This window comes from Pangasianodon hypophthalmus, chromosome 21 (assembly GCF_027358585.1).
Source record: "Pangasianodon hypophthalmus isolate fPanHyp1 chromosome 21, fPanHyp1.pri, whole genome shotgun sequence".
In the NCBI taxonomy this organism is placed as follows: Eukaryota; Metazoa; Chordata; class Actinopteri; order Siluriformes; family Pangasiidae; genus Pangasianodon; species Pangasianodon hypophthalmus.
The window spans coordinates 12,971,065-12,997,597 of record NC_069730.1 but is presented as its reverse complement, the minus strand read 5'-3'; the positions used below and the strand labels follow the sequence as shown (position 1 = coordinate 12,997,597).

General features: G+C 33.7%; 1 protein-coding gene and 1 long non-coding RNA gene across 2 annotated transcripts; both read right to left on the bottom strand.

Moving 5' to 3' along the window:
• Window positions 1–6,044: 6,044 nt before the first annotated feature.
• LOC128317148 (SLAM family member 7-like) lies at window positions 6,045–21,066 on the bottom strand. Its single transcript, XM_053227688.1, has 8 exons — window positions 20,858–21,066; window positions 13,532–13,825; window positions 13,109–13,378; window positions 12,844–12,969; window positions 10,287–10,318; window positions 10,042–10,179; window positions 7,652–7,696; window positions 6,045–7,461 (listed from the first exon to the last, which is right to left on the bottom strand). Exons 1-8 carry the CDS (start codon window positions 20,916–20,918, stop codon window positions 7,369–7,371), a joined length of 1,059 nt encoding a protein of 352 aa, XP_053083663.1. The 5' UTR covers window positions 20,919–21,066; the 3' UTR covers window positions 6,045–7,368.
• A 413-nt stretch (window positions 21,067–21,479) lies between these two features.
• LOC117599962 (uncharacterized) lies at window positions 21,480–24,224 on the bottom strand. Its single transcript, XR_004580306.2, has 3 exons — window positions 24,154–24,224; window positions 23,975–24,051; window positions 21,480–22,546 (listed from the first exon to the last, which is right to left on the bottom strand). It is a non-coding gene; the product is annotated as an uncharacterized LOC117599962 (long non-coding RNA).
• Window positions 24,225–26,533: the final 2,309 nt, after the last annotated feature.

The following is a 26,533-nucleotide window of genomic DNA, read 5'->3' as shown; positions in this document are numbered from 1 at the left end:
ATTATATCTTTTGTAATTGGTCTCATCAGACCAAAACACATTTTGCCACATAGTTTGGGGTGATTAAGTTGAGCTTGGATGTTTTTTGTGAGAAATGGCTTCCATCTAGCCACCGTACCCCATAGCCCAGACGTGAAGAATATGAGAGATTTTTGTCATATGCAGAGAGTAATCAGTACTTGTCAGATCCTTTAATGTTGCTGTAGGTTTCTTGGCAGACTCTCTGATAAGTTTTTGTCTTGTCCTTTTATAAATTTTGGAGGGACGTCCTGTTCTTGGTGATGTCACTGTGGTGCTCCTTTTTCTCCACTTGTTGACGATGGCCTTCCCAGTGTTCCATGGTACATCTAATGTTTTGGAAATTTTTTGTACCTCTCTCCTGATCGATACCTTTCAACAGTGGGACCCTGTACAGGCTTTGTAAAATCTTTGCAGACCATGGCTTCAGAAGACAGACGAAACCAAGATGATGTCAAGAAAATCCTACAGAAACAGCTGGTCTTTATTTGGGGTTAATCAGAATAATTTTATTGATGACAGCTGTATGATAATTACTCTTGAACATGAGATTGAATGTGATTGGTTCATTGTGAACACTGTCACATCCACAATTATAAAAGGGTGTGCACACTTATGCAACCAGGTTATTGTAAGTTTTTATTTTTCCTATTTTCCCTAAAATGTTTCTGATTGTTTTTACTTAATTTTTATTCATTGTAATTTCACAGTGAGGGTGGAAAAAAAAAAAAAAAAAGCCTGCCATTTTAATGGGGGTGTGTAGACTTTATATTTCCACTGTCATCCAATGATTTATTAAAATTACTTAATACTTTTCAAGCTAAACTCAAAAGTACAGAGCAATGAATGTATGATGTACAAGCTAGTTTATAGCATTTTTTAAATGGTATTTCAATCGATCCAAGCACTGAGACATTTGTGCTGCTTTGCTGGTGCAATAGAAACATGGGAGTCTTTTTTTTTATATTTTGACTTAATAACTCACCATTACAAGATAGTAAGCCATTGTTAAATGACGATATTTCATCATTTTAATATATTATGTTATTTAAACATTTTTTTATTTTGATTAATTATATTGTCAAGTTCGCATCTTAATTTCTAGTTAAAATATTATTTCAAGTTATTAGTCTTGCCTCTTTCATACATTCATACCTCTACGAGATCTATTTCAAGTGATATTCAAACTATACAAGGGATAGTAGCCCTACTGCACTGCACAGAAACAAATATAATCCAGATGCAGGGGTGGAAAATATTTGAGTAATTGTTTTTCTTTTTCTTGAGTGTTACTGAAACTTGAATACTGGAATTAAATTTTCAAGAAAAAAACACATTTTTACTCTTTTTAATTTTGATCTTCAAAGTACTTGTTACCAATCTAGGTCACTTCTAGAGATGGGACCAATTTGATACACTTTATTGGTATCAGGCCAATACCAGCAAAAAAGTGGTGGATTGGATATCAGAGAAATATATATCGGGTGTTGGAACCTGTAACAAATGGCAAAGATTGGAAATGGATTTGGAAAAGAAATTTATTTTTTGTATGAAAGAGTTTAACTGTGGAGTGTTTGAAAAAAAAATGTTAGTAGTCAGTTACTAGTTGTTAGTAGTAAAAAAATCTGTAGTCACTTCATCTCTCATCTAGCCAATAACAGTACCGTATATGCCAATCAAATTAGTTCCTGCACATTTCATTTACATTTCAGATTAAAGCATCCAGTGAAGTTCATTAATGTAGAAAAAAACAATCAAGAATTGTGTCAATTCATTGTCTGCAGTGACCTTCTTATGCTAAACAATGTAGTTAGTGTTATTGCATCCAAAGATGGATAAGTCACAAGACTGCATTGTGGAACTAACTCAGTGAAATATTTCAATATGCTGTAGTATGCAAAACTGTGTATAAAATGAGGCATCTTTCTTTGCTGCCACAGTATTAACTCCATCTAATTTGAAGAAAGCATGTTGAGAAAAGTTTAGCCAATTTACTAACACTTCCTGGTTATATTTAACCCTGTTTTCATTGTCAATGTCAGATTAGACTAGCACTGATTCCAGTAGCTAGCATAATTGGCTAGGAAGCAAGTCGAATTCTAGCTAATATTAAATATTGGTTATTTACAGGATATTTTACTTTTGAATAATTCCTTAACAATGTAACCATGTGTGTTAGTCATGCATATGACCAGAAAACTAACAGAGATTAAATCATGTTTTGAGGAAAAATAGCATAGTTGCTTATAAGAGTACAAGAGCATTAATAAGAGTTATTTTTCCTATGAAAACATTATTATTATTTTTTTTTGTCAGTTATTTTTTTCTTTTTTTGAATTTTTAATACTTGAATACATTTAAAAGTAGTTTTTTACTTTTTTATGTGAGTACAAGTTTAGGCAGGAATACTATTTTTTTGTCATTATCTATACTTTACAGTAACAGTACATGAATAATCATACATTAATACCTGAATTAATACTTACTTAAATATGAACTAGTGATGAGTTAAGGCATGTACTAATCACAAACTTATGAAGACCTAACCTTAACAATGACGTGAGTCTTATGAATTCATGCGTGAATGACGACCACCTTAAGTACATGTTAGTACATGTTTATTAGTTAATGTATTAACACGTAGGGGTAAACTAAATCAAACATGCTGTATAAGAAAGAGTATGAATTAAAAGTGCATAATCGGTATTAGCATCTGCTAAATGAATAAATGTTACTGTATTAATTTCACCCTTCTGAGCAAAGGAGCAGTGCCCAGGGTCCTGGCCACCCACAGCATGTACTAGTACTACAGTGAGATTCAGGAATTAGTGCATGATTATTCATGTACTGTTATTTTAAAGTGTTAACTACTTTACTTAAGTGTAATTTCTCAATACATTTCCACCCCTGCACAGACAGCCATTGCCACACACGAGGTGTTAAAGTAATTGTGAAGAGAAAAAAACACCACAGTAAAAGGATTATTTTCTTTTAAAAGGAAAGAACACCAGCATTTGATAGCATTTATAATGATTCCAGATTATCTACTAAATATCAACAACCACAAATTTTTTTGATAAACTTTTTGGTGAAAGTCACTTGGTTAGTTGAATGTGGTGTGTTTGAAGTGGACTATCCAAATACAGTGTTAACAAAACTATAGCTGGGTTTCCAGTTAGAAACAACATTGCAAATTTACCAACATTTCCATTCTCAGAAAGAAGTGGGTTTATAAATTATATCCGATACTGTCTAATCTGGTTTGGAATATTGTATCACAGCATTAAAAAAAGAATAATCTGTTGACATTGAATATCATCATTAATGGCAGGAGACAATCGCTAATCTGTTTGCTGTCCAAAGCTCACTGTAGGTTATATTATATCAGAGCACTTTAACCTCAGAAAGACTTCAGTTTAGATGATTAGTTACCTGTAATGGAGACCAAGATGGAGAGAAAGGAGACCAGCTGCATCACCACCGCCATCATGTATGAGACCTTCCTCTTTAGATTAAGGAAGTTATGCTTTTGTCTGATATAAAAACTGTATGGTATGTATGTGGTGTAACTGATTAAAATATAACACAACACACACCCATATTACTTTTGTGTATTGTTCTACTTCCTGTAATTTCAAAAGGTGTGTGTGGTGAAGCATCTAAGAAAAGTTTATCTAGTTTGTAAATCTAGATAATAAACCAAAAAAGCAAATAAGGACATAAATAAATTTAATAAAAGCATTAAGCAAATAAAGATGTCATTTTGATTATACTGTACATTCCAAAACATATGAATACCTTTAATAATATATAAGACATGGTGTAACACATAATTATCCAACACTTTAAAACTTTAATACTTAAATTAAACAATAATTTAATTATTATTAAACTTAATAATACTTTAAAAATACATAATAAAAAATAAAAAATACATACATACATACTTGATACTACAAGTATTACTTGTATTACTATAATACTTGTCTATACTTTATTTAATCTTACTTTGTTTCATTAAAATATGAAAATCTAAGAGATCTGACAGTCTGAAATTAATTGGCTAAAATAATATCCATGTGTACAATCTGTTCCATTTTTCTGCATATACTGGATTTTAAAGCATTTTTTTCTTTTATTAAAATGTTTGCTCTAGGTTTTCCCCAGCTACATTTTACATTAGGTTTAAAACAGCCTTAACACGTTAATATATTCAGGTTTTTTTGTTTAACCTTACGTAATGCAAACAAATTCATGATGACATACAAATGTATTAATGTTTTAACGTGCACATTTCCACGCACACATTAACCTGGATGGCCTTCTATGACTAAGGACTGACACACCAGTAGGGGACGACGTTGTACCTGAAACATGAACTCTATTTTCCTATGTATTCAAAAATTGACAGATAAAGTTTCGGTCTCACAAACAGTGAATCTTTTCAGTAACCAGTAGGACATTTTCACACAGGGGAAAGACCATTTTTTTCCTACTGAACAACTTGAATCTTAGACAGGCGCACTTTCAGTAATTTCTCATTCATATGACTCAGGTTTGCTGTTGTGAGATCTTCATGGCAAAATCTGCATTATGTAAGGTCATATGACAAGTTTTTGTATGAAACTACTCTTTGATGTCAAATATTTTCTGCAACCATTTTGTTCTCCAGTGAAATATCCTTGTGAGGTTACTTGTTCTTTAGTAAACAATGTTTGGACCACCAGAGTTTTATCTTTTTTGCCTCTCATATCTTGTAGTACATATGCCCATCTATTCTGTGGCATACACGATGATGTGGAACACGTTTGTGACTAACTACTTCCTGTTTTTGGTATAGCTGACCATGTGACAGGAAAGATGTGAAGTGAAATACATGAACTGTGTGAAAGTTAGAACATTGCATGCTCTGCTTCACTGGAAGAATAAAATAGAGAACTGTATAATCTGTATTGGCTTTTTTTCTGGCTGCCTACAAACTAACACTGCTTTTTTAGTATTTTATATTTAATAAGTTATGAAAAGTTTCTTTCACCATATAATACGTGGACATTGCTTTTAAATCTGTTGATGCTAAAACCTACAGAATAGTCAGGATAGATATCAAAATAAAATAAGGTTTGCCAAGGACAACTATAAGCTACAAGTTGAGGACCATTTTAAAAACACCGATCCCCGGCATGTGTGTGGGAGGCCAGTAGATCTAACATGCCACACTTAGAACATGGAAACTCTGCTATGAATTGCTATGCTAGAATGCTCTTCATAGATTACAGCTCTGCCTTCAACACCATAATCCCCTGCAAGTTGGTCACTAAACTGCAGAATCTGAGCTTTAGTATATCCACCTGGAGATGTATCCTGGACTTTTTAACCAACCACCCTCATTCAGTCAGTTCTGGTCAGATGGTGCAGTGTGCAACATTAAAAAAAAAACAAAAAAAACAAAAACAAAAACAAAAAAACCCCAAACAAACCAAAAAACAAGAAGCTTCAGAAGATCCAGCAACCATGAACATAAATCCCTGGTCATAAATTGAGAGGTTTCCAACCTCAAGTTTCTCGGTGTCAACATCACTGAAGGCCTATCCTGGGGCACTCACATCTATAATCACAGGCAAAGCTTCACAATACTTATACTACCTCAGAAGATTAAAGAAACACAATGTACATATACATTATTGAAAGTATACTGCTGCAGTGTGTGGTATGCTGGCTGCAATAAGCAAAAGCAATACTGAGCAAAAGGAACTGCTTCGGGTCAGCAGGACTGCACAGGACATTATTGCAACCCAACTACCAGACACTGAACATATCTACAGTATGCCTCTTGCTGTTTAAAATGGGCTTCCAGCATGACTAAAGAATCCACCAACCCTGGACACAGCCTCTTTATCTCCCCCCGTCAGGCAGCAGATACAGGGCAGCCTTTGCCCATACCACCAGGCTTAGGAATAGTTTTTTTTTTTTCTCAGGCCATCATACCATTATGAGCAATACTCTACAACACTCAACAACACCACCACTCCATAATGAGGCTTTAATGGCACTATGGCTTTATGCCACAGACATTTCCAGCAGCTTTACATTTAACATGCTCAGACACTTATATCCCTTATGCCATTTATATGCAGTGACTTTATTCAACAGCATGGACAATTTATAACCATATTAATGTCCAGTTTGCAACAAAATAGCAATACACGCAATAACACTGTGTACGGTACTGCTACTTGTCTCTCAGTGTGACTGCATGTATGTGTGAGTTACACAAACGTGTGAAAGAATAGATCTATAGATCTAGATCTATTTTGTGTTTTTAATTCAACTTATTTTTTTTTTTGTGTATACTATACTGTATAAGTTTTATCTTATACATGTTATGTTACTATAATTTCAGTGTCCAAGACAATCTTGAATGAATTCATTTATATTTGTTATGAGTGATTTATGCACAGTAATAGAATTCTATAAAGCAAAGATGAACAAAAATGAATAAAAAAGTATTACTATGCTAAGCAGTAAGTAATAATACAGACAATTAAAATGTAAATCTAATTATAATTTGTGTTTGTGTTTAAAACAGCATAAATCATTTTAGGTACTCTCTCTGAAAGTAAAAACACATGCAAACTTTACTACAGTTTACATACGTTTACACAGAATTTGTAAGATGGTTGCTATTTTTTAGAAAATATGAGTAATTATACAAAACACATTTATTTAGTAATAGTGCTCAGATGAAGCTATTTATCATCACAGAAATTTCCATATGTTATAATAATCATAATATTAACTGACTTCATCACATCATTTTCCTGTTTCATTCTGTTCATTTTCCATCACAACAGTTTCCTGTATCAGCATGTCAGCATACTGTACATGCTTCTTTTCTAAAGGAATCTGTGTTGAATCAGTAGGTTTCTAAAAATAAATGCTTCTTTAAAAAAAACAAAAAAAATTTATTTGATCAGAAAATGGCTCGAAACATTTATAAACACACACACACACACACATACACACACACACACACACTGATTCTTGTACAGAAATAAAAAACTAAAAAGAAATTAATTAAAATGATTGCTTGTTTTAAAATAAATTTAAAAAATGGCATGTGGCATTCTGGCATTTTTGTTTTCATTCTGAAATTCCAGCAAAGTTTCTTTTCTCCTTGTTAAACTCCTCTGCTTTCAAGCTCAATCACAAAGCCACAAGACATGTTCATGCCAACCAAACCTAATGGAGCAAATCTGAATTTGATCATAGTAAAACAGTACATAAAATGCCAATAAAGTAATAACACATTTTTGTTTTCATTTATCACAAAATATGATTCCATCCAGCTTCTTACACACGTTTACCAGGCTTGTTCACTGTAGCATAAATGGTTTGAGGATGTGTGACTTCCACTGCCACATAGTTACCGCCTGCTCCTTGATTCTAGATAAAAAAAAGGAAGAAAAAAAATTTAGTGTATATTTCAACACTGTGATTTCACAGATCCATAATAAAATTGTCAACACATCATTAATCGTTTGCAGTTTGCAGGTTTTTAAAAACCAAATAGAACAGCTCTAAGCACTCTAATTATTATAACTCAATAAATCAGAAAGATTCTGTTAAATCATACTTTATCTGGAGTATCATAGAGGTTGCTGTCACTGGGGTCCATTTCCTAAAGATTTTCAGGACAAAGGAAATAAACCATGAACATCCACGTATCACAGGTAATAATCAAATAAATAAACAAACAAACAATAAACAGACTGGCTGACACATACTGTCTTAAATCAAAATTATCATTATTATTATTATTATTATTATTATTATTATTATAATCCAGACCCTGATTTTGTTCAAGCAAATATGCATAAACACTAAAGCCCTTACTACAATCTATCACAACAACAAGGTTGTCTATGATTCTACAGGTGTTATATAGTCTAAATATGGTAATAAATCACTCATGATTTAGTTATTTGAGATGTTGGAACACATGAGTAAAAAAGCAGCTGACACTCATTAGGTCTAAATATTTAATCTATTCTTTTAACTATTCATATCCAGCAATACTAAATACTATGAGTAACTATTTTATTATTTTATCTTACCCTTCCTATTAGCCACTCTGTGGCTGATCAATAGAAATTGATTATTTCATAGAAGTTTCAGACCAAAATAAATCCTTCAATTTTATTACTAGTGTACATGGTGCCATAGTGGCATGTAATGGAATGGCTTTCCCAAATGTTGAAACTTTTGTACAAGAAATCAAAAGCTCAAATGAATCTTAATGGGTCCTTAACAGAGTGCACAGAGGAATAAAACAAGGTTTCTTGTTAAAGGCCACACTTTCCATCATAGCAATTAGCCCTCTTTAACACAAAGATAAAAATGACCCCAGAAGGTTTACAAACTGCAGTACAAAAGTATTAAAAAAAAAATCTAACAGAACTTGATTTAATAAAGTACCAATCTATAAAATCAGGATGCTAATAATTAAGATTTTTCTCTTAACCAAACTTTTGTTCTAGCCACTGTCTATCCACCTGATGGTAAGTGTATAAGTAAATTAAATAGAATGTATGTAGGTTTTTTTGGGGTGAAATAACAGAGGTCACAAAAAGAAGCACAATATAAATAGAAAGAACTAGGAAGTTTTACAGAATAGAAACAGGAAATAAACTAAAGATCTTTCTGCAAAAATGTGGCTTAAGCAATGAATAGATGTGCTCCCTGGCTAGGTAATACAAAAAAGCATGTTTATGAAGTCATTTTTAAACAAGACAATTGATAAAACAAGATAAATACAATTATGGCAGCTTCTTGCAACATAAAAATCTCACACTAACAAAAAGTGAACAGTGAATTAACTCCATGGAATTAAAACAGCAAATGATGTGATAAGAGGCCATGGATTTACTGGCGCTACTGTGTACCTAATCTTCAGGTGTCCTAATTGTAGTTGCACTGTGCGGGTAAAGGTAAAAGTGGGTAAATTGCTAGAAAAATTCCCTGGCAGCACAACACACTCAGATTTTGTCCTTGTTTCACATACATCTATGTGCATATCACAAACTACATCAATGTACTGAAAAGATGCTGCCAATCTTGAACACCAATGCATAGAGAGTTCTTTGTTCTAATCCAGAATAAATTATTTGTTAAATATTCCCGCTGACAACAGAAATAAACTCACCACACATGGAAATTCCCCATAAAATGTACCTTTATAGAAAATAGAAAATAGAACCTTTCTTCAAGAACACAAAGCTTAGGTTACTGGTTGGAAATAAAATGGCCTGAGAAAAATAAATTTGGAAGGATTATATGAAGATTAGCCTGTAAAAATGTTGAATTAAACCAGAATAATGGAAAGAAGCAAAAGGAGAGAACAAAAGGAATTGTTCATGAACTAAAGAAACCCATCTACCATATGAAGAATGAACACATGACCCTGTACAGCTACCAGACGAACTGATTTTGTTGTCCTTCATTTGGTGATGTGACTAAAGACAGCAGAATGCATTCTACAGAAGCATTTTAGCAGTTCAGCTCCATCTGAAGTCTCAAAGCTCAGTGACTGACACATCACTTTATAACACAGACTGCCACAGAGTCACTGTTAGGCCCTTGAGCAACTGATTGAAATAATGGATTGCCAAAAATATAGAACCAAATTACTTTCCACTTTTTACATTAATCTTCGCCATCCTAGTATGAAAGCATATCAGAAATATGGTTTTACAACAGGATGCTTTACAACATTTATGACTGCAGCATTATTATCATACTTTCTTAGTTAACCATGCGTCATCAAGTCAAGTCATGTGGATTTTTATAGTCATTCCTCTATATAGCTTGTATGCTAAACCATTATGCATGAGGAATGTATGGTATTAACGTCAAAAGCATTGTATAGTTATATTTTATATTTATATTGCATAGTTATATTTTATACAGGATTAATATAATCTTATCATTTTGTAAACCTAAAAATGATTATTTGCTGGCATTTACCTTGGTGCCAGGATTTGCAGTGCTTACAGTGCTCTCATCATTACTATAATCCTGGGCTGGTTTTCCGACAGTACAGTAAACAGTACCGGGAGGTTCAGGGTTCTCTGACATCTCGACTGAGGGTGATTTATTTTCCCCCTGCAGACATGGTTTAACCAAACTGTTAAATAAACCATATACTATGTTCTTTTTCCCAATAATTTGTAAATAATATGCAAAAGAGATTGCTATTGTCAAAAGTTCACCTTAACTTCTTCATAGACCGTGTTGCCGAAATCTAGGAGGTTTGGAAATGAAATGGTTTATATTTTCAAACAAAATTCAAGATGAAATATCAGACACAATTTTTAATATTACTTTACCACCCAACACCTGAGTGATCCCTCATGAACTACACATATCTGTGTCTAAATAACAATATAGGTCCAATGCACATTAAATTTATAACACTAATCAATTCACATTTCACTTACATTATGTCATTTACATTACATTATGCATTAAAGGCATGTGTGTGCTATTAATAAAGGACATATTAAGATTGTCAGGAGACAGGCCATCTTAACTTAATGCTGTAAGTCTAGTTAGATATTTTTTTTAAATTACTTTTAGATATTATTTTTAGTTTTAAATGTTAATAATTTAAAAATAAATAAGAGGGATCATAAAAATTGCATTTTGCTTTTTACTTAGTACTGCCCTGAATAAGTTATTTCACATAGTAGATTTTTACATGTAAATAACTGAACTTATTATTTTGTTTAAATATGTTTTTTTCCTCCTCATTTAGTACTGCTGTACAGAAGCTACATAATATATTTACATGTTTCCCAGAAGACACAATAATAACAATTTACACCAATCATCCTGTTCAAAAGTTTACATCCCCCTGGCTCTTAATGTATCGTGTTGCCTTCTTCAGAATCAATAAATGTTTGCACCTTTTGTAATAGTTGCGTATGAGTCCCTCAGTTGTCTTAAGTGTGAAAAGATGGGTCTCAAAATCATATAGCCACTGTTGGAAAGGAGTCATATATGCAGAAGATGCTGGAAAAGCAAAGAATGTGCAGGACCTGGAGGATTTTCTGAAGAACAGTGGGCAGTGTAACTGCTCAGGACAAACAAGGGACTCATGAACAACTATCACAACACACCGAGAATCAAGCGTGTGTAAACTTTTATACTTGTTCATTTGTATAATTTCAGTTATTATTGTGTTGAGTAGACTACATGTAAATATCTGCTATGTGAAATAGCGTATTCAGGGCAGTACTAAATAAAAAACAAAATGCAATTTTCATGATCCCTCTTTTTTTTTTTTTAATTATTAACATTTTGCAGAAGGTATGTAAACTTATGACTCCAACCGTATGAGGTACATCTTTCCTTCTGATTGTAAATATGCACAAAATGGAAATTACAGTAAAATAGACTTACGCAAATTTAGTCATTTCAAGAGTACAGAAATATTACTTTGTTAAGTAGTACTTTGTTACTCATTCACTAATACAAAATCTAAAATAAAAAAAGAAAAAAGAAATGTATAATATTCCAAGTTGATTAAAGTTTGCATGAATTCAACCACAAATTCAAAGAACCCCACTATATGATAATTCACCTTCAGCACCATGACAATAATTACAGTTAAATAGTATAGTAAAATAATCTGCTTCAATCCTTTATATGTAATATTAAGGAATACAAAGAAAAGTTATAATGAAATGTAGCTGTACATAATATTTCAAGTTGATTTACATTAAAACCATTAGAAATTAAATCAAATTACATTAATAAATAAAATGTATCTTCTACAAAGATAACAAATGTGTTCATTTTTATAGTCATAGTTTTATAGTTTTATAGTCATAGTTTGTGATATCAAGTGATATTAGTTGTGATAATTTAAATGTCATCTTTGTCTCAGTTTCATGAAGATTTATAAAACTCCTGCCTAGATACCCCCCCCCCCCCCCCCCCCAAAAAAAGGAAAATGAACAGTAAAAAGAATAAACCTTGTAAATTTTTAAAAATGTGTATCGCTTTGTTTATTAGTGTCATGAATGTCATGCAGTAATTTATTAAAGTGCTATTAATTAAGAGCTTGAAGGGGTAGTTAAGTTCATCACCTGAAAAAGCATGAAGCAGTGGTTCAGAGCTATTTTCATGTGCAAAAAGTCACAACTTATCTTTAGGTGTAGAAGATTATAAAAGGGAACTACTATGCACAATTTATATACATAACGTGCTACACAATAGATTTGGCGAATGTATTATTAGGAATTTATATGATATGTGAAATATAATAATTATTGGCAAATTATATTGTCATAAGTGGAATAATACACTTTGGGATGTGCTATTGTAGGAATGATCAAATACAGAGTGATAAGTGCATTACCTCTACCCAAATCCTGTTTTATTCCTTACATAAATAGTCATTTCCTCATCAGCCTCTCTCTCTCTCTCTCTCTCTCTCTCTGTCACACACTATCTTTCTTGAAGACAAAGGTGCACCTCGTTTTGTTATTAAAATTGGAAAAAAAAACCCTGCAAAGTCCTCTCTCCTGCAGACTTCTATCACAGAAAACTTAATGGAACAGATTTTGTGGAAAATTTATCAACAGTTTCTATCATTAAAAAAACCAAGGGTACTTTCAGGGTGACATGAATGTAACAGTTCACTGACCATATAACTGGCAATTAGTGGATAATAAAGTAATCAAAAATGAACTACCTGAATAAAATGTTACCCACACTTCATCCACATTAATTCCAGTAATTATATATAAAAAAGGTAATTACCCATTGTCCTACTTTTCTTGTACCTCCAAATGCCAAAGATTAAGCCGATGAAAATGCAGATGGTAATGATGCCGATGATCAGTGCTGGGACATTGAGTTTGACAGGCCCAGAATGCTGATTATTTTCTTTTAGGGAAAGAAATTGTTAATGAGATTACAATTTATATGTAATACCATCCAAAAAGAATAACGTGCTATAAGAATGGGATACATGTACACGTGTGAGTAAATGTAATGTGGTGTGTGTATGTGTGCATGCTCACACCTTTAGAAGGGCAGAATTGTTTCACTTCTTCCATCTCCATAGTTGTATTTTTCCAGCTGGCTGGGTTGCTATGATTACAAATAATGAAGCTGTTACTGACATACAGGAAAAGGAACACATCTCCAGCTGTTTTCTCTTCCTTCATATCACAATTAGCATTGTAGCAGTGAGAGGTGATTGAGAGTTTCTGAGCTCCACAGGTGAGAGTCACATTACAGGAATCATTGCTTTGCTGAGGAGAGACATTAAGGACTGGTTTCTTCACTGGATCTGGGATAAACACATACACATGCATTACTGTACTGCTAGTCAATGCACATGCACACACACAAAACCACATATAATTAATTAATTATTACTTATTACTTAAATGATAATGACAACATTATTGTATCAGTCGTGCATTTTGGCTATAAGACTTACCTAACACATATAATTGGTACGTAGCAACAGTTATGTCATTTTCATCAATCGCATCTGCTTTATAGGGTCCACTGTCATTCTTCTGTAAATTCTTCAGGGTCAGATTTTGGGTTTCCTCATTGAACTCCACCCTGTCTTTATAACTTCCGAACCTTCTACTTGGAGACTTTCCATCATATTTCACAATATTTTTACTTCCGTTAAACTTCCAGATGAGCTCTAAGGACTTATCAAAGTTTTTTTGTAAGTCCAGTTGAACAGAACTGCTAACCAGCTTAAAAACATCAACACACACTGTAAGAAAAGAGCAAAGACAAACTATTTAGTTATGTTGTGATTACTTGTATTATGTTTTTACTTTATGTCACAATAATTTATAAATTAACAAATTAACTATCCAGCCAACAAGCAGAATGAGCCATGCATTGGCAAGTCCCTATACATTAGGTCTGCATTATTTTTAACAAAACATAGACATCGCAGCATTAACAACAAAAGCAGATAAAGATTCCACTGATGAAATTATAGAAGAGCTTAATGTTGAATGTTCTTTTGCAACATTCAGTGAAAATCCAGGGTTGTATGCCACACTTCATACTGCAAAAAAAAAAATAGTATGCCTAAATAGTAATGACACCAAGAAGCATTTGCTCAGTGCATGCTGCTTCTGTTTGCAGGACTGTGAGAAAACATGGGAGCAACCTTTGGTACAATTGTAAAATCTGTTATAATTGTATATTGTCCTGCTTCAGAAGATTAAGAGTAGTGAATGGCGGCAGCACTGAGACAGAAAAGATGTGCACTCATAAATTTTTGTGCTATGATAGCAAAAAAAAAAAATTAAATGAAAAAAAAAACAAAAAAACAAAAGTAAAACATGAGCTTTGCATAATCAATCAATTGGTTTACAGTACATCTTTACGTGTATGGAAATTAGTGGGTGCACATATTTTTTTATCACAATGCTCCCAATTATCTTCACACTGCAACATCTGCTGTGCAACAACCCTAATTACCTTTCAATTGTTTATTTCACCAGCATTTAAATGAGTGATTGTTCTGTATGCACTTCTCCACATGTGCAGAATGGACATCTAATAATCTATTATAATTACTTAATATTTTCAAAGCTACCCTCAAAGGTATATCACACAGAGTAATGAATATGCAGCATCTTTTTTTTTCCTGATCTACAAACAATTTTACAATTGTACCACTTTATGTTACAATAGTACCACAGGACCTTCGGGTTTCAGTGAAAATGATATTACTGTTGCAAATAAATATTTGTTCCACAAAAGTATAAGTTCCACAAAAATAAAATAAGGTCTGTGGTTCGATCCTGAGACTGAGTGAGTATGAAGTGTCTGATTTATTCCAGTGCTTTGAAAATAAATGATCAAATCATGTTGGCTGGAACATGATGGCTGCATTCATTCACATGAAACTAATGCACACATTTGAATCAAGTAAATTCAATGAACTTCTTTCAGTGTTCTTCAGTGTTCTTTCAAAATTCCTCATGTGACTTTGTCCTACTCTATTATTTGTACTTGGAGATCAAGTATGTATTAAGGATGTTAATTTATATTATATATTTTATATTTTATACATATTTATTCTGTCACATATTTTCTGACATGCTGATTCTCAAGCTTTGTTAATTGCTGAGCTGTTGCTTTTATTTGCAATAATATATTTATTCTTGTACAATTTAATTATAACTCTTTGATTAGCTGGAGTGGAAAAGCAGCTCTCTCATGCTCTGCCATATCACTATATCTTCACTCGACTGCTAGGGCTGCTTATATATAATCTGCACACGCGTGAGCCAAAATGGGCCAATTCCAGCTTAAATTAGTGTAAATAATGCTGCAGTCATGGGGCCTTTTAAGTGGTATTTTGCAAGTTGTAACAACAGCATTTCTCACCTCAGCACGTTCACCATGCTAAGTGGAAAAAAACCGTGGACACCTCCTTGAAAGCGTGTCTTTTGTTTGCCCTGTCAGAGCATATGTATAGCTCATAAAAAGCTAAGTTAACCACACTTTCACAGTTACAGGCCCAAGTAGCTATTGGTACTGTTCTACTATAGTAAACTTCAGACATTCATGCAACATTTTGGACTAAAAATTGCAGTACAATTTAACGTTAGCAACAAGCTACCAGCAGACAATAGTGGGTAGCATTAGCAACAAGCTAGCCAGCTAACATTAGTGATAACTGTAATGATTACCTTCTCAAAACAGTCAGTGTTATAGATTTTACCATGTGCTATTTCTGTATATTAAATGATCTAAAGCCAACACTGTTATAAACTAATTAAAAAGTAGAGAAGGGGTACTTTATGAAGTTGGTGTAAAAGTACACATAAATCTGCATCAAGTTAGATAATTTATTTTTATAGTGCTAAAAAGAGGTGAAACCTAATGAGAGGTACTAAGGTTAAAATGCAGTGTTGTCTCTAAGAGATGTATGTGATATGCAGATTTGCGCTCTTGTCTTCAGTCTGCAGTGATAGTTGGAAGGAGCAGTAGGTAGAAGGAAGCTGTACGATATAAAATAAGTGTTAAGCATTAAATACTGTGAAGAGTGTTTAAACAAAGCATCCTCTGACTGTTATAATGACATATGTTAATTTTTTGTTCTGTGTTGTGGTTGTAAAATTGTGTTTTTGTTAAGTAACGTAGGCTATGTTGTTAGCTAGTTCGCAAATCAAGCGAGTAGACTTAGCATTGTACTGTATATTTGCTGAAATACTGAGAATTTGTTTTCTTATACTGTCTCAGGGGTTTCTGCATTGTGCCTTCTCACTGACATTGAATTGTTTTATTTTTTTTTTCAAAACACAGGTATGTTACTCAGTTATGAGCTTTTATCTTTGTACTTTAGGAGGGTTGTGTTAACAGTAAAATGTCGCCTCTTCGTGTATTCATAGGTAGTAGAAAATGGTGGGAATTTAATATAATTAGGTCTGCAATACTGTACAAGAAAATTTATTCAATATAGCTTGGGAAAAAGGAGTTATGTTTTATGTTTAAGCAATTATTTTGATTCTGAATTTGTGTTAATACATGAATTGTCTGCATCACATTGTGACATTTTATTAGTGATTAGTATGAGTTTTTGAGATATCTAAATGGGACCAATGCCAAATTGTTCAGCTGGTCAGGAAAGGGTTGCTTGTATACAACTTTTTTTATGAAAAAAAAAAGTTTTGGAAGGTCATGCAAGAGGAAGGTCGGGCGAGCTGGGTCAGCCTAATGGTGGCGCAATAGTGCGCGCAATTTTGTATGTTATGTAAATATGTTGATAACCCTGAGGCCTAGAGACAAAATTATTTTTTTTTTACTTCTTGGATAATTCTGAACCAATTTGTAATTGGGACCACTTAGCTCTGCCCACGTTTTGTAAATTTCTTAGATTTCTTTTTTAATTTGCATAATATGCAAAACCTACTTTTGGGAACTAGTCCTAGAATATTTGTCCCATGTTCACAAAGTTGGTGTCAAATGGCACAGGAGAGTTTCTCTCTTAATAATTGACATAAATATGTTGAGATTTATGAACAATATGCCAATCCGCCTGCCAATCATTTCTAATGAAATGGAGTCTAATTCACTCAAACAGCTGTAACTTATGATTCTTTGTATGCACTTGAACGAAACTTGACAGGCCCCTTCAGGACAAAGTCCTGAGGAAGTCTGCTGAGTTTTGGAGGTGGTCCTTAATAGGGGGCAGGGCTAAGTTCAGAAGGGACCATAAGTCCAACTGAGCTGAAACTTGGTGTTCTGCATTTTTATCCTAATTTGTATGTGTACTGTTAATGACGACTTGGTCGCTTAAAAAACCATGACTGCTGTCAGCCAATCAGCAGGTATTTGATAGGGGCCAAAATGAGCAATCTTCAAAACTTGAATAGTAGGTCCCTCTAGCGACCCACAAAAAAAATACCGCATTGTCAATCACATTGGCCATCAGGGGCGCTATTCATTTTTTATGCTTTTAAACAAGCACATATCATGTAAAATAAGGTGGACAGGAAATATTCTTTTTTCTCCTTATTCAGTTGCTTATGAAATAAAAATTTGCTTTTTGGAACATTTAGCCCCGTCCACACAATTTTTAAAATAATTTGTATAATTTATTATACACAAGCCCATCTTTTGCAAATCATTCCTAGGATTTTTGCCAGATCTTCCAAATTGTGTCAAATTGCTCATTAAAGTCTGTCTATCAATAATTAAAAATCTGTGGACATTTGTAAAGAATATGACACCTAATAAATCATTCCAAGATGGGGCTTAATTTACTCAAACAGCTATAATGCATATTCAGCTATAACGCATAAACAGCTATAATGCATATATAAGGCATATTCAGGGCTAGTGTCTGAGGCCCTGTGATAAGCTGGGCTGTGGTCATGCTTAAGGGGTGTGGTTAAGTACAAGTGCATTTTTCTCACATACCATAGGCACTGTCTGACAGTGCCCTATCAACCACTTAGTGACATCAGGGAGGTGCGCTGGCTCTGCATTTTCTTTAGCAAATGCACTTTTCTAGTTATTAGATTTATTTAATTATTTATTTATTTCTGCTGAAGCTTTGGGCTTTGAAAATTTGTACATAAATTATTGTAAATTATTGTAAATTGTAATGATTTGAAACAACAATGCTTATTGTTCATTTTTTTTCTAATAATGTAAGCATGTATTTCTGCAGTCTGCAGTGATAGCAATGTGCCTTCTCACTGACATGGAACTGTTTTATTTTTTTTTTCACAACACAGTAACAAATTAATGAAGCAAGAGTTCTGATTCCTGTGCAGTTGTCTCACACATATTGCAGAGTATTGGCTGGAATTCATGATCCAGTGGTGCAAGCAAGTGTACTCTGGGTACATTTACACTATTCATAGTGTGCGTGGCTATGTTGATTTGATGTTACTTCATAAAAGGGGAAGGAACTGGTAGAGAAGAAGACTACTCCGAGTTGATGTGTTGAAATTTAAGTTGAGGGGTGTTTTCAGTGGCTTTTACTGGTATTGGGTGGGGCATTACAAGTTGCAACTTCGCCTCGAATGCAGCATGTTGCAGCTGAACTTTACGATGGAATGCACTGAGCCTGGATTGGCCTGTTACGTGAGGTTATTTCAAATAAGCCCCACTTTTATTAGTTTGCTTTGTGGGATACCCCCTTTTCAGTCCCAATATATTTATATTCTGTTACATCTGTAAAAGGTAGTATCCTTTGAGGGACATTTTTCAGCATTAAATAACCAGAATGAGGTTAATTCATTTCATGAAAGTAAGTGTTAAACTTGACTAGCCATTAATCTTGTAACATCCGAGCACACAAAACCTGTGCATGCTGGCAGAGGGAGGTATAGTGGTTCCAGTAGTAGCGTAGTCCTATGAGAACTATATCACCCATCTTGCAGTGCAGTCATTACACAGATGGTTGCACTTGGGACTACCCTATTTAAGTGTTTGGGTGAAACACTTAGACGCATAATCTTCTGTTTAGATGAGGAAGGTAAATGGTATATTTTCTGGTTGCGTGGTTGCAGAGGTCTGCAACCACAGTCCAAATTAAATTTCCTGTGTGAGTCGAGATCTCCTATTTCTCAGGCTATCCAGTGTTTCACTTTGCTCATTCTGACTGGCCAAACTCTGCTATTGGATCCATTCTTTGGGGCCATGAGAGGGTTGTAAATATGCTCATTATGGGCTTCTTACAGCCCAGTTGCAAGGCTGTTATTATAATACTGCTGCCTAAACATTGCCTAGCCATATATAAACTTAATTATTACTATGTGTCTCTTATTGAAAAGTGGAAAACAGATATCCTTATGTTAACACTAATAAATATCTGTTATTTAACCATATATAAACTAGAGATGACACGATACCACTTTTTTTGTTGATAACTATAGTGATACTGAAACCTTGAAAATTGGGTGATACTGATACACATCCAATGTTTTTATTTAAAACCTACTAAGCTTTATAATAATTTTTAAACAGAAACACATCATGTAAAAACTACACAGTAAAAATACATACCTAAAACATGACTTACACAAAACATCAGGTTTTTTATTCAGTTAAACTTAAACTGAAAAATTGCTTACATTCCAAATATAAATAAATACATATAATAAAGTATAAAAAATAAATATAATAAAAACAATTCTAAGAAAAATGTTAGTTATATTTGTTAAATGATCTAATTTTTTCACCAATATCCGCCATATAACACCAATTATTCCTGTCATTTATTGTAATGTGTAATATATATATATATATATATATATATATATATATATATATATATATATATATATATATACTAGTTAATATAGTGTATTTCAGTTTCAGTTATAAGTCATAACTCTTAATATGTTCATACGTTTGCAGTATTAGATCTATCCCAAACTATAATCAAAGTATTAATTTTACAGGTGGTAGTCACTCTACTGCACTGAACAGAAACAACCCAGACACCCCACTCCCACACACCAACACGAAATGTGAAACTAAGTGCAGACGGGAGCTTTTTTTTTTTTAACTTCTATGGAAAGAACCAGAGAAAACGGAAGAGTTTCTTTTGAAGGTAAATGACACCACTTCACAAGCTTCACTTCAACAATCTTATTGTACACTACTTTAAAACATAAAATATTAGACGATCTTGAATTTATAAATGTATATTTAGCTAATATCTGGCCTCCTTAAATGAAAGCCTCTTTCAAACTGTAAGTCAATAGAACCTTTAATGCTAAATTGAAGTTGACTCTCAGAAATCAGAAATAAATTATAAATAAATAAAATAATTTAAATATGAATAAATAAATGAATAAATATACATTTATGTGTTTATATATATATATATATAAAAACAATAAATAAAATATAAGACATTTATGACCCATCAACTGATTCTCAACAACATCTCAAAAGATCTGTCATTTCCACACTTCTAACATTACCACGCTATCTGAAAGGAGCAAGTTCATGTCTTGTATGGTGTGTGTAATGGTACTAATTTGTGTGGTAATGGTCTAACTTGATTTGGATTATTGAATGTCAGCAACAAAAACTTTGTTTTAGTAATTAGTTGACATTGACTATCATTAATGGCCTGAAATAAACTCTAGTCATCCAGATGACAATTTCAACCCTAGCTAACTTTTAACACTGTACAACATAATGGATCATATTATTCTTTTATGAACACTGTCTGATATGTAAAGCTCACTGTAGGTTATAGTATATCAAACATTTTACCCACTTCAGTTAGAAAGACTTTGGAAAATTAGTTTACCTGCGATTGAGACCAACATCAAAATGTAGAGAAAGAAGACGAGTTGCTTTGCCGCCGCCATTGTAACTTCCTTTTTAGACTGTAAAGGAAGTTATGCTTGTGGTTATACTGAACTGAACGGTACAGATGTGGTCATAAGCCCTGTAGAATCTGCAAAATGTTAATAATTTAAAAAAAATAAGAGGGATCATAATAATTGCATTTTGTTTTTTATTTATTACTGCCCTGAATAAGCTAGTTCACATAATGGATGTTTACATATAGTCCACAAGACAAAATAAAATTTACACAAATTCTAAAGTTTGCATATGCCTGATTCTTAATTTACATTTATGGCAGACAGAGTCCAGTGTCTTAACCACTAAGCTACCACGTCCCATTCTTTATATGGATATTTATATTTATATCATATTTTCTCTTGCGGGAAATATGTAAATATCTTATGTAGCTTCTGAAGGGCAGTACTGAATGAAAAAAAAAAGACAAAAACAAAATAACAATTTACACTGATCATTATGTTCAAAATTTACATTCCCCTGGCTCTTAATGTAGTGTGTTGCCTTGAGTGAATGTTAGCATCTTTTCTAATAGTTGTGTATGATTCCCTCACATATCCTCAGTGTGAAATGATGGATCTCAACATCATATAACCACTGTTGGAAAGTGGTCAAATATGCAGAAGATGTTGGAAAAGCAACGAATGTGCAGGACCTGAAGGATTTTCTGAAGAACAGTGGGCAGTTTAACTGCTCAGGACAAATAAAGGACTCATGAACAACTATCGCAAGACATAAAAACAGTTGTTGATCATCCTGATAACAACACACAGTATTAAGAATCAAGCTTTTGTAAACTTTTGAACTGGTTAATTTGTGTAAATTCAGTTATTACTTTGTTTTGTGGACTACATTTAAACATCTGCTGTGTGAAATAGCTTATTCAGGGCAGCACTAAATAAAAAAACAAAAGACAGCTTTTATGATCCCTTTTTTTAAGCATTAACATTTTGCAGAATTTAGCATTAAAATTGCAGCATTTGTAAGAACTACTTTAGAAGTATTTCTTAATAACAAGCACTACCTACATTGATTTATTACTTGGTATTATTAAGAGTATTAACCCCTCCAGTAGTTTTAGAGCATTCTGGTGGCTCAAGGAAGCCCAACACCTTACTAAGGTACCTTGACGTTGTTTGATTTTAATTTATTACTCATCTGTATATAATAAATATATTAAGATGCCATAGTATAATGAAGTAAATCTTAGTAATAATGGAAGTTTTTTTTTTTTTACACAACTCAAAGATGATAGCATCAGTTTAAACATAGCATTTATGATTGCTACAGCAACCCTGTGTTTCAGTGATATGGGAGACACATGAAAACTAAGCTTTTTTGATTTTTCAGCTAAAGCAACAGTCAGACCAAACAAGAATAAAATTCAACTATTGGGAAAAAAAATTCACTGAAGGGGAAAGGACATGGGATGAGAAAGATGCATTTATTTCTGGTAGCAGTTATATTTGTTTCATGTCAGCTTTATCTAGGTGAATTTTAATTTGTGAATAGATGAACCTTGGACTTGTGAACCAGTAGATCTCTTTGGTTGGGCCAGAATGGAGGTGTTTCTAATTATTTAATAGTAATCACACCAGGTATTTGCTCTTTTGTTTTCTTGCTTACTGCTCATCTGAAAAACAAAACACAAAACACTAGACAGTGTTCCCCATACAACTGCTTCAGATTCACACCCACCATAACGTATTGTCGCAACTGTGCGACTCGACAGTATGATGTGGTCAGTTAGTGTGCATACTACCAAAACAAGTCTGGAACATGAGTTAACTATAAACAAAAATGTTTTTTTTCTTTTCTTTTTTTTTTTAAATTTCTTATGTCACTATGTCATGTATAAAACTGTGTAGTAATGTTAAAAAGTATGTTAAATATGTTAATGTAATACCCATGATATTGGATTCTAGGATTATTAATCAGTGAATTTCTTATAGCATACCCCGTGGTTCCAGCCCCAGACTCCAATTTCCAGCATTACTTTTATTATGAAGATCGAGGTGCCAGTAAGAGAAACCAGGAATTACTACACTGTGAACTGGAAGTTCACACATCTATCGTCATACATTTGACACAATGTGAGGTTGCTTACACAACAAAGAGAAAAGTGGAAGTTATTGTAATAGCCATAGGATTGTAAAATACTGAGTCATGTTTCGCTTCTTTGGAACTGTCTCTAAAATATCCCTCTTTCTGTGGAGAATTACAGGAACCGGTGTTAATAAGTTTACTAATGGGAAATAGGCTGGACAATAGAGCCCCAAATTGATGTTATGAAAATATGAATCATTTGTAACCATAAACAACACATTTCATTAGAAGAAGAATGTTATTAAAATAATTATTAAGTTAAACAAGTTAGGCATCAATAAGTTTATTGCTGGCCAAAGTTCGACTTCCTCTATTTTGTGGTGCCTATTTTAGCGGTTATACTTCATTATGACTCAGAGGTCATGTGTGGGACTTTCCATAAAGGTATTTTAAGTAAAGAATAAAATGCGATAAATAAACTGGGGGTCGCATATTTCTCACACCAACTGTCCCCTGCTGATTATGGCACTGGGAATCAAGAACTGCTCACAATAAAGCTAGCTTTAGAGGAAAGGAGCCACTGGCTGGAGGGAGTTTAGAGTTCTTGAAGGGTGCTAAGAGATTGAACCCACACCAAGCCCACTGGTATATTTTTTTTTTTCATATAACGTTTATATGTTACCACCAGTGGTGGCTGGTATTTGTATATGTGTGTGTGTTCGATTTTATCTGTTTGTCTAGCCTCCTGTTTGAGAGCATCCAAAGGCTTTTCCATAATCAGTTTGACAAAATGAGTAGTCTCTGCCATGTCACACTAAAAAGCAGCTAAGCTGCTAATTAGCTAATTAAATTTCACTGAGTAAGGCATTGACAGCTAGCTAGGCTACTGACTGACCAGTGTCAGATTCCAGGTCTTTGTCTGACTGCCAAAAATATGTTTAAGTTTGAGATGTCAGTCATGTTCATTACTGTTTCAATGATGCAATATGCAATTTTTGTGCACTCTCATGCTTACGCTCTGTGGATAGAGAACTCCTCCAAATCGACAAACACGACAGGCAGCACAGAACGTTAACGGTCCGAAGGGCACTCCTGAAAATAAAAATACAAGGTGAATTAATTACATGTGGATTCCCCTCTAGTTGCCATCTCAAAATTAATTGATTTGAAGAGAAGAAGTGGCAACTTCAATACCTTGTAGACTGGGAAGGTTATTGACCTTAGAACAGGAGCTGGGTACCAGTCAAGTATATCCTTGATTCTTGAGTCATTAAGGACTATCACTGAGGAGGTGGGGCTACTGTTGTAACCATCACTCTTTCAAGAAAGTCCAACTCTAACTCACATGACCCTCACTTCATTTAGTGGTTTTTGCGCTTTTGGCTTTGCAGACGTTTGGCAGTCTGGCTTTTGCTTTTAAATCTTGACTTTCTGGTTTCTGGTCTGTTTATGAAAATATCACTTTTGTGCTACTTATTTATAATGTTTAATCATAATTTATTGTACATTTCTTAATTTATTTTTATATTTCTTCTTTGTTTACCTACTATTACAGTTATGTTTTCAATTGTAATCTAACCCTAATCTTATACACATTAAAATATATCATCAGAGTCTCCTTTGCATAATTATTACTAATAGTTCACATTTAGATATAACCTGGACATAGATTATGTAACTGTAAAAATGTTGTTCTGTAACATTTTCAGGAAAGCCTGAAGATTTGGGAAAAAGGAGCTTACAGTCATGTTTGATATCTGCAATAAGCTGCAGCACAGGTTTTTTATTTAGTGCAGTACAAACTGAAAGACAGCGCTGTTTACTGTAAGGTATTAACACCATGCAGACCTAAGATGTGAAAGGAAGGATGTGGTTGAACTTAGGGCATGTGGGCTCAACAGGGCATTTACTTATTGCATATAGCCGTTATTAACCAGCCTTTTGTGTTTGACAGCTGACAAAAAGAAAATGTAGTATGCAAACATTATTCACACATAAAAATAGGTAATGTACAGACATATACACACACAGTTATTACTGAACTTTTGAGCACAGTGAGTGAGGTACAAGCTAAACCATTCAGTAAGGCCACAGTAAATATTAAAAAAAAATCACACACACACACACACACACTCACACACACAAACACACACCTATCTATCTATCTATCTATCTATCTATCTATCTGTGTTTGTTTGTTCGTTTCTCATCCCATTTTATGTTACATTATTCCTGTTACTGCAGTTTACAGTGATAAATACAAATGCACCTATTCTGCCATCTAGTGGTACAAGCCTCTTGTTTAGAATACAATAGAAGAGAAAAGAAAAAATTGTTTGTGACAGATGCAGTTCTAAAGGGTACTATGTACTTTGGTACTATGACTGCCAATCACAGTCCAGTCTGGGCCTCTGTCTGCTTATTGGACATTCCTAAGCATGAACAGGTTGCTTAGGCTACAGCAGTTGGGTCAGATTTGACTTCAAACTAGAGACTTTTCTAAGATGGTCAGTGCCTAGCCCACAGACACATAGCCTACATTCATCCAGGGAGATTAGACATTTCCATTTCCATCCTCCTATCTTGGTGGCTAACCACAGAATGAACAACTCAAATACAGTATGCTAACAAAACTCATAGACCTGTTAGTCTTTTGCCAGTGGGGGATGTGGAAACTGAAGAATGAATCATAGCCACTGACCTGCTGGTTGGCTAGATGGAAGATAGAAAAGATAGAGAGACAATAAAGAAGATGTGCAGTGATCTGCTTAACCCTCAAACGACCAACATATTTCACCCCTTAATCAGACCAACTGGGGTCAGATATGACCCCACAGTAATAAATGATGTGCACTAGTTACACTGAAATCAAAAACAAGTTTTTGTAATTTTATGACGTTATTAGGCATGTAAAACATTAAATTGGTATAAAAACTTCAATATTGTTATTGTATTTAAATAAGCATGTGACATTTTATTCTACCAGAAATCAAATAATTTTGAGTTTTAGTCAAAATGTGAATAGCATTAAGATTGAGCCTCAGTCAGGTTACACATAAATGTTAACATATCAACACACTAACACTGTAATCAACTGGAACACTTAAGTTTTTGTTAGTTTTTTTAAGCAACCTTATTTCACATAAATTCAAGAAAATGAGCTAAGCATAACTCCAAGGTAAAATGAATGCACACAAGGCGATTCATGATCATGCATATTTAATGTGTTTCAAAGGCAGTCAATGCAAATCACTTGAGCCAAGCTGTGTGTGGAACATGCTGGAATTCATACCTTTTTTTTTGCATTTGGTTATGCTGTGTATGGTGGTACTGTAACTGCAGAACTCAGCCTCACTCCCTTGCTCAGCATTGTTGCTCAGATTAACGCATGTAGAGCTGGGATTTGAGATCATACGTTTATGTGAGGCATGACTAAGGCCAGCTGTAATTCTTTCATCAACACCTCTGCTACCCTCTGAACTCATCCAATCAGGATGATTTCCCATCCAGATCATGAATGCAACAATGTCAATCATGTTGAGGAACAGTAGACCATCATTGACCATCGGTTCAT

Excerpts from the sequence above, each read along its gene's own strand:
- LOC128317148 (XM_053227688.1), bottom strand. The coding sequence starts at position 20,918 with ATGGCGGCGGCAAAGCAACTCGTCTTCTTTCTCTACATTTTGATGTTG. Across the intron at positions 13,826-20,857 it reads GATGTTGGTCTCAATCGCAG|TGTGTGTTGATGTTTTTAAG; the intron begins GTAAACTAATTT and ends CTTTTCTTACAG. Across the intron at positions 7,462-7,651 it reads TCTATGATACTCCAGATAAA|AATCAAGGAGCAGGCGGTAA; the intron begins GTATGATTTAAC and ends TTTTTTATCTAG.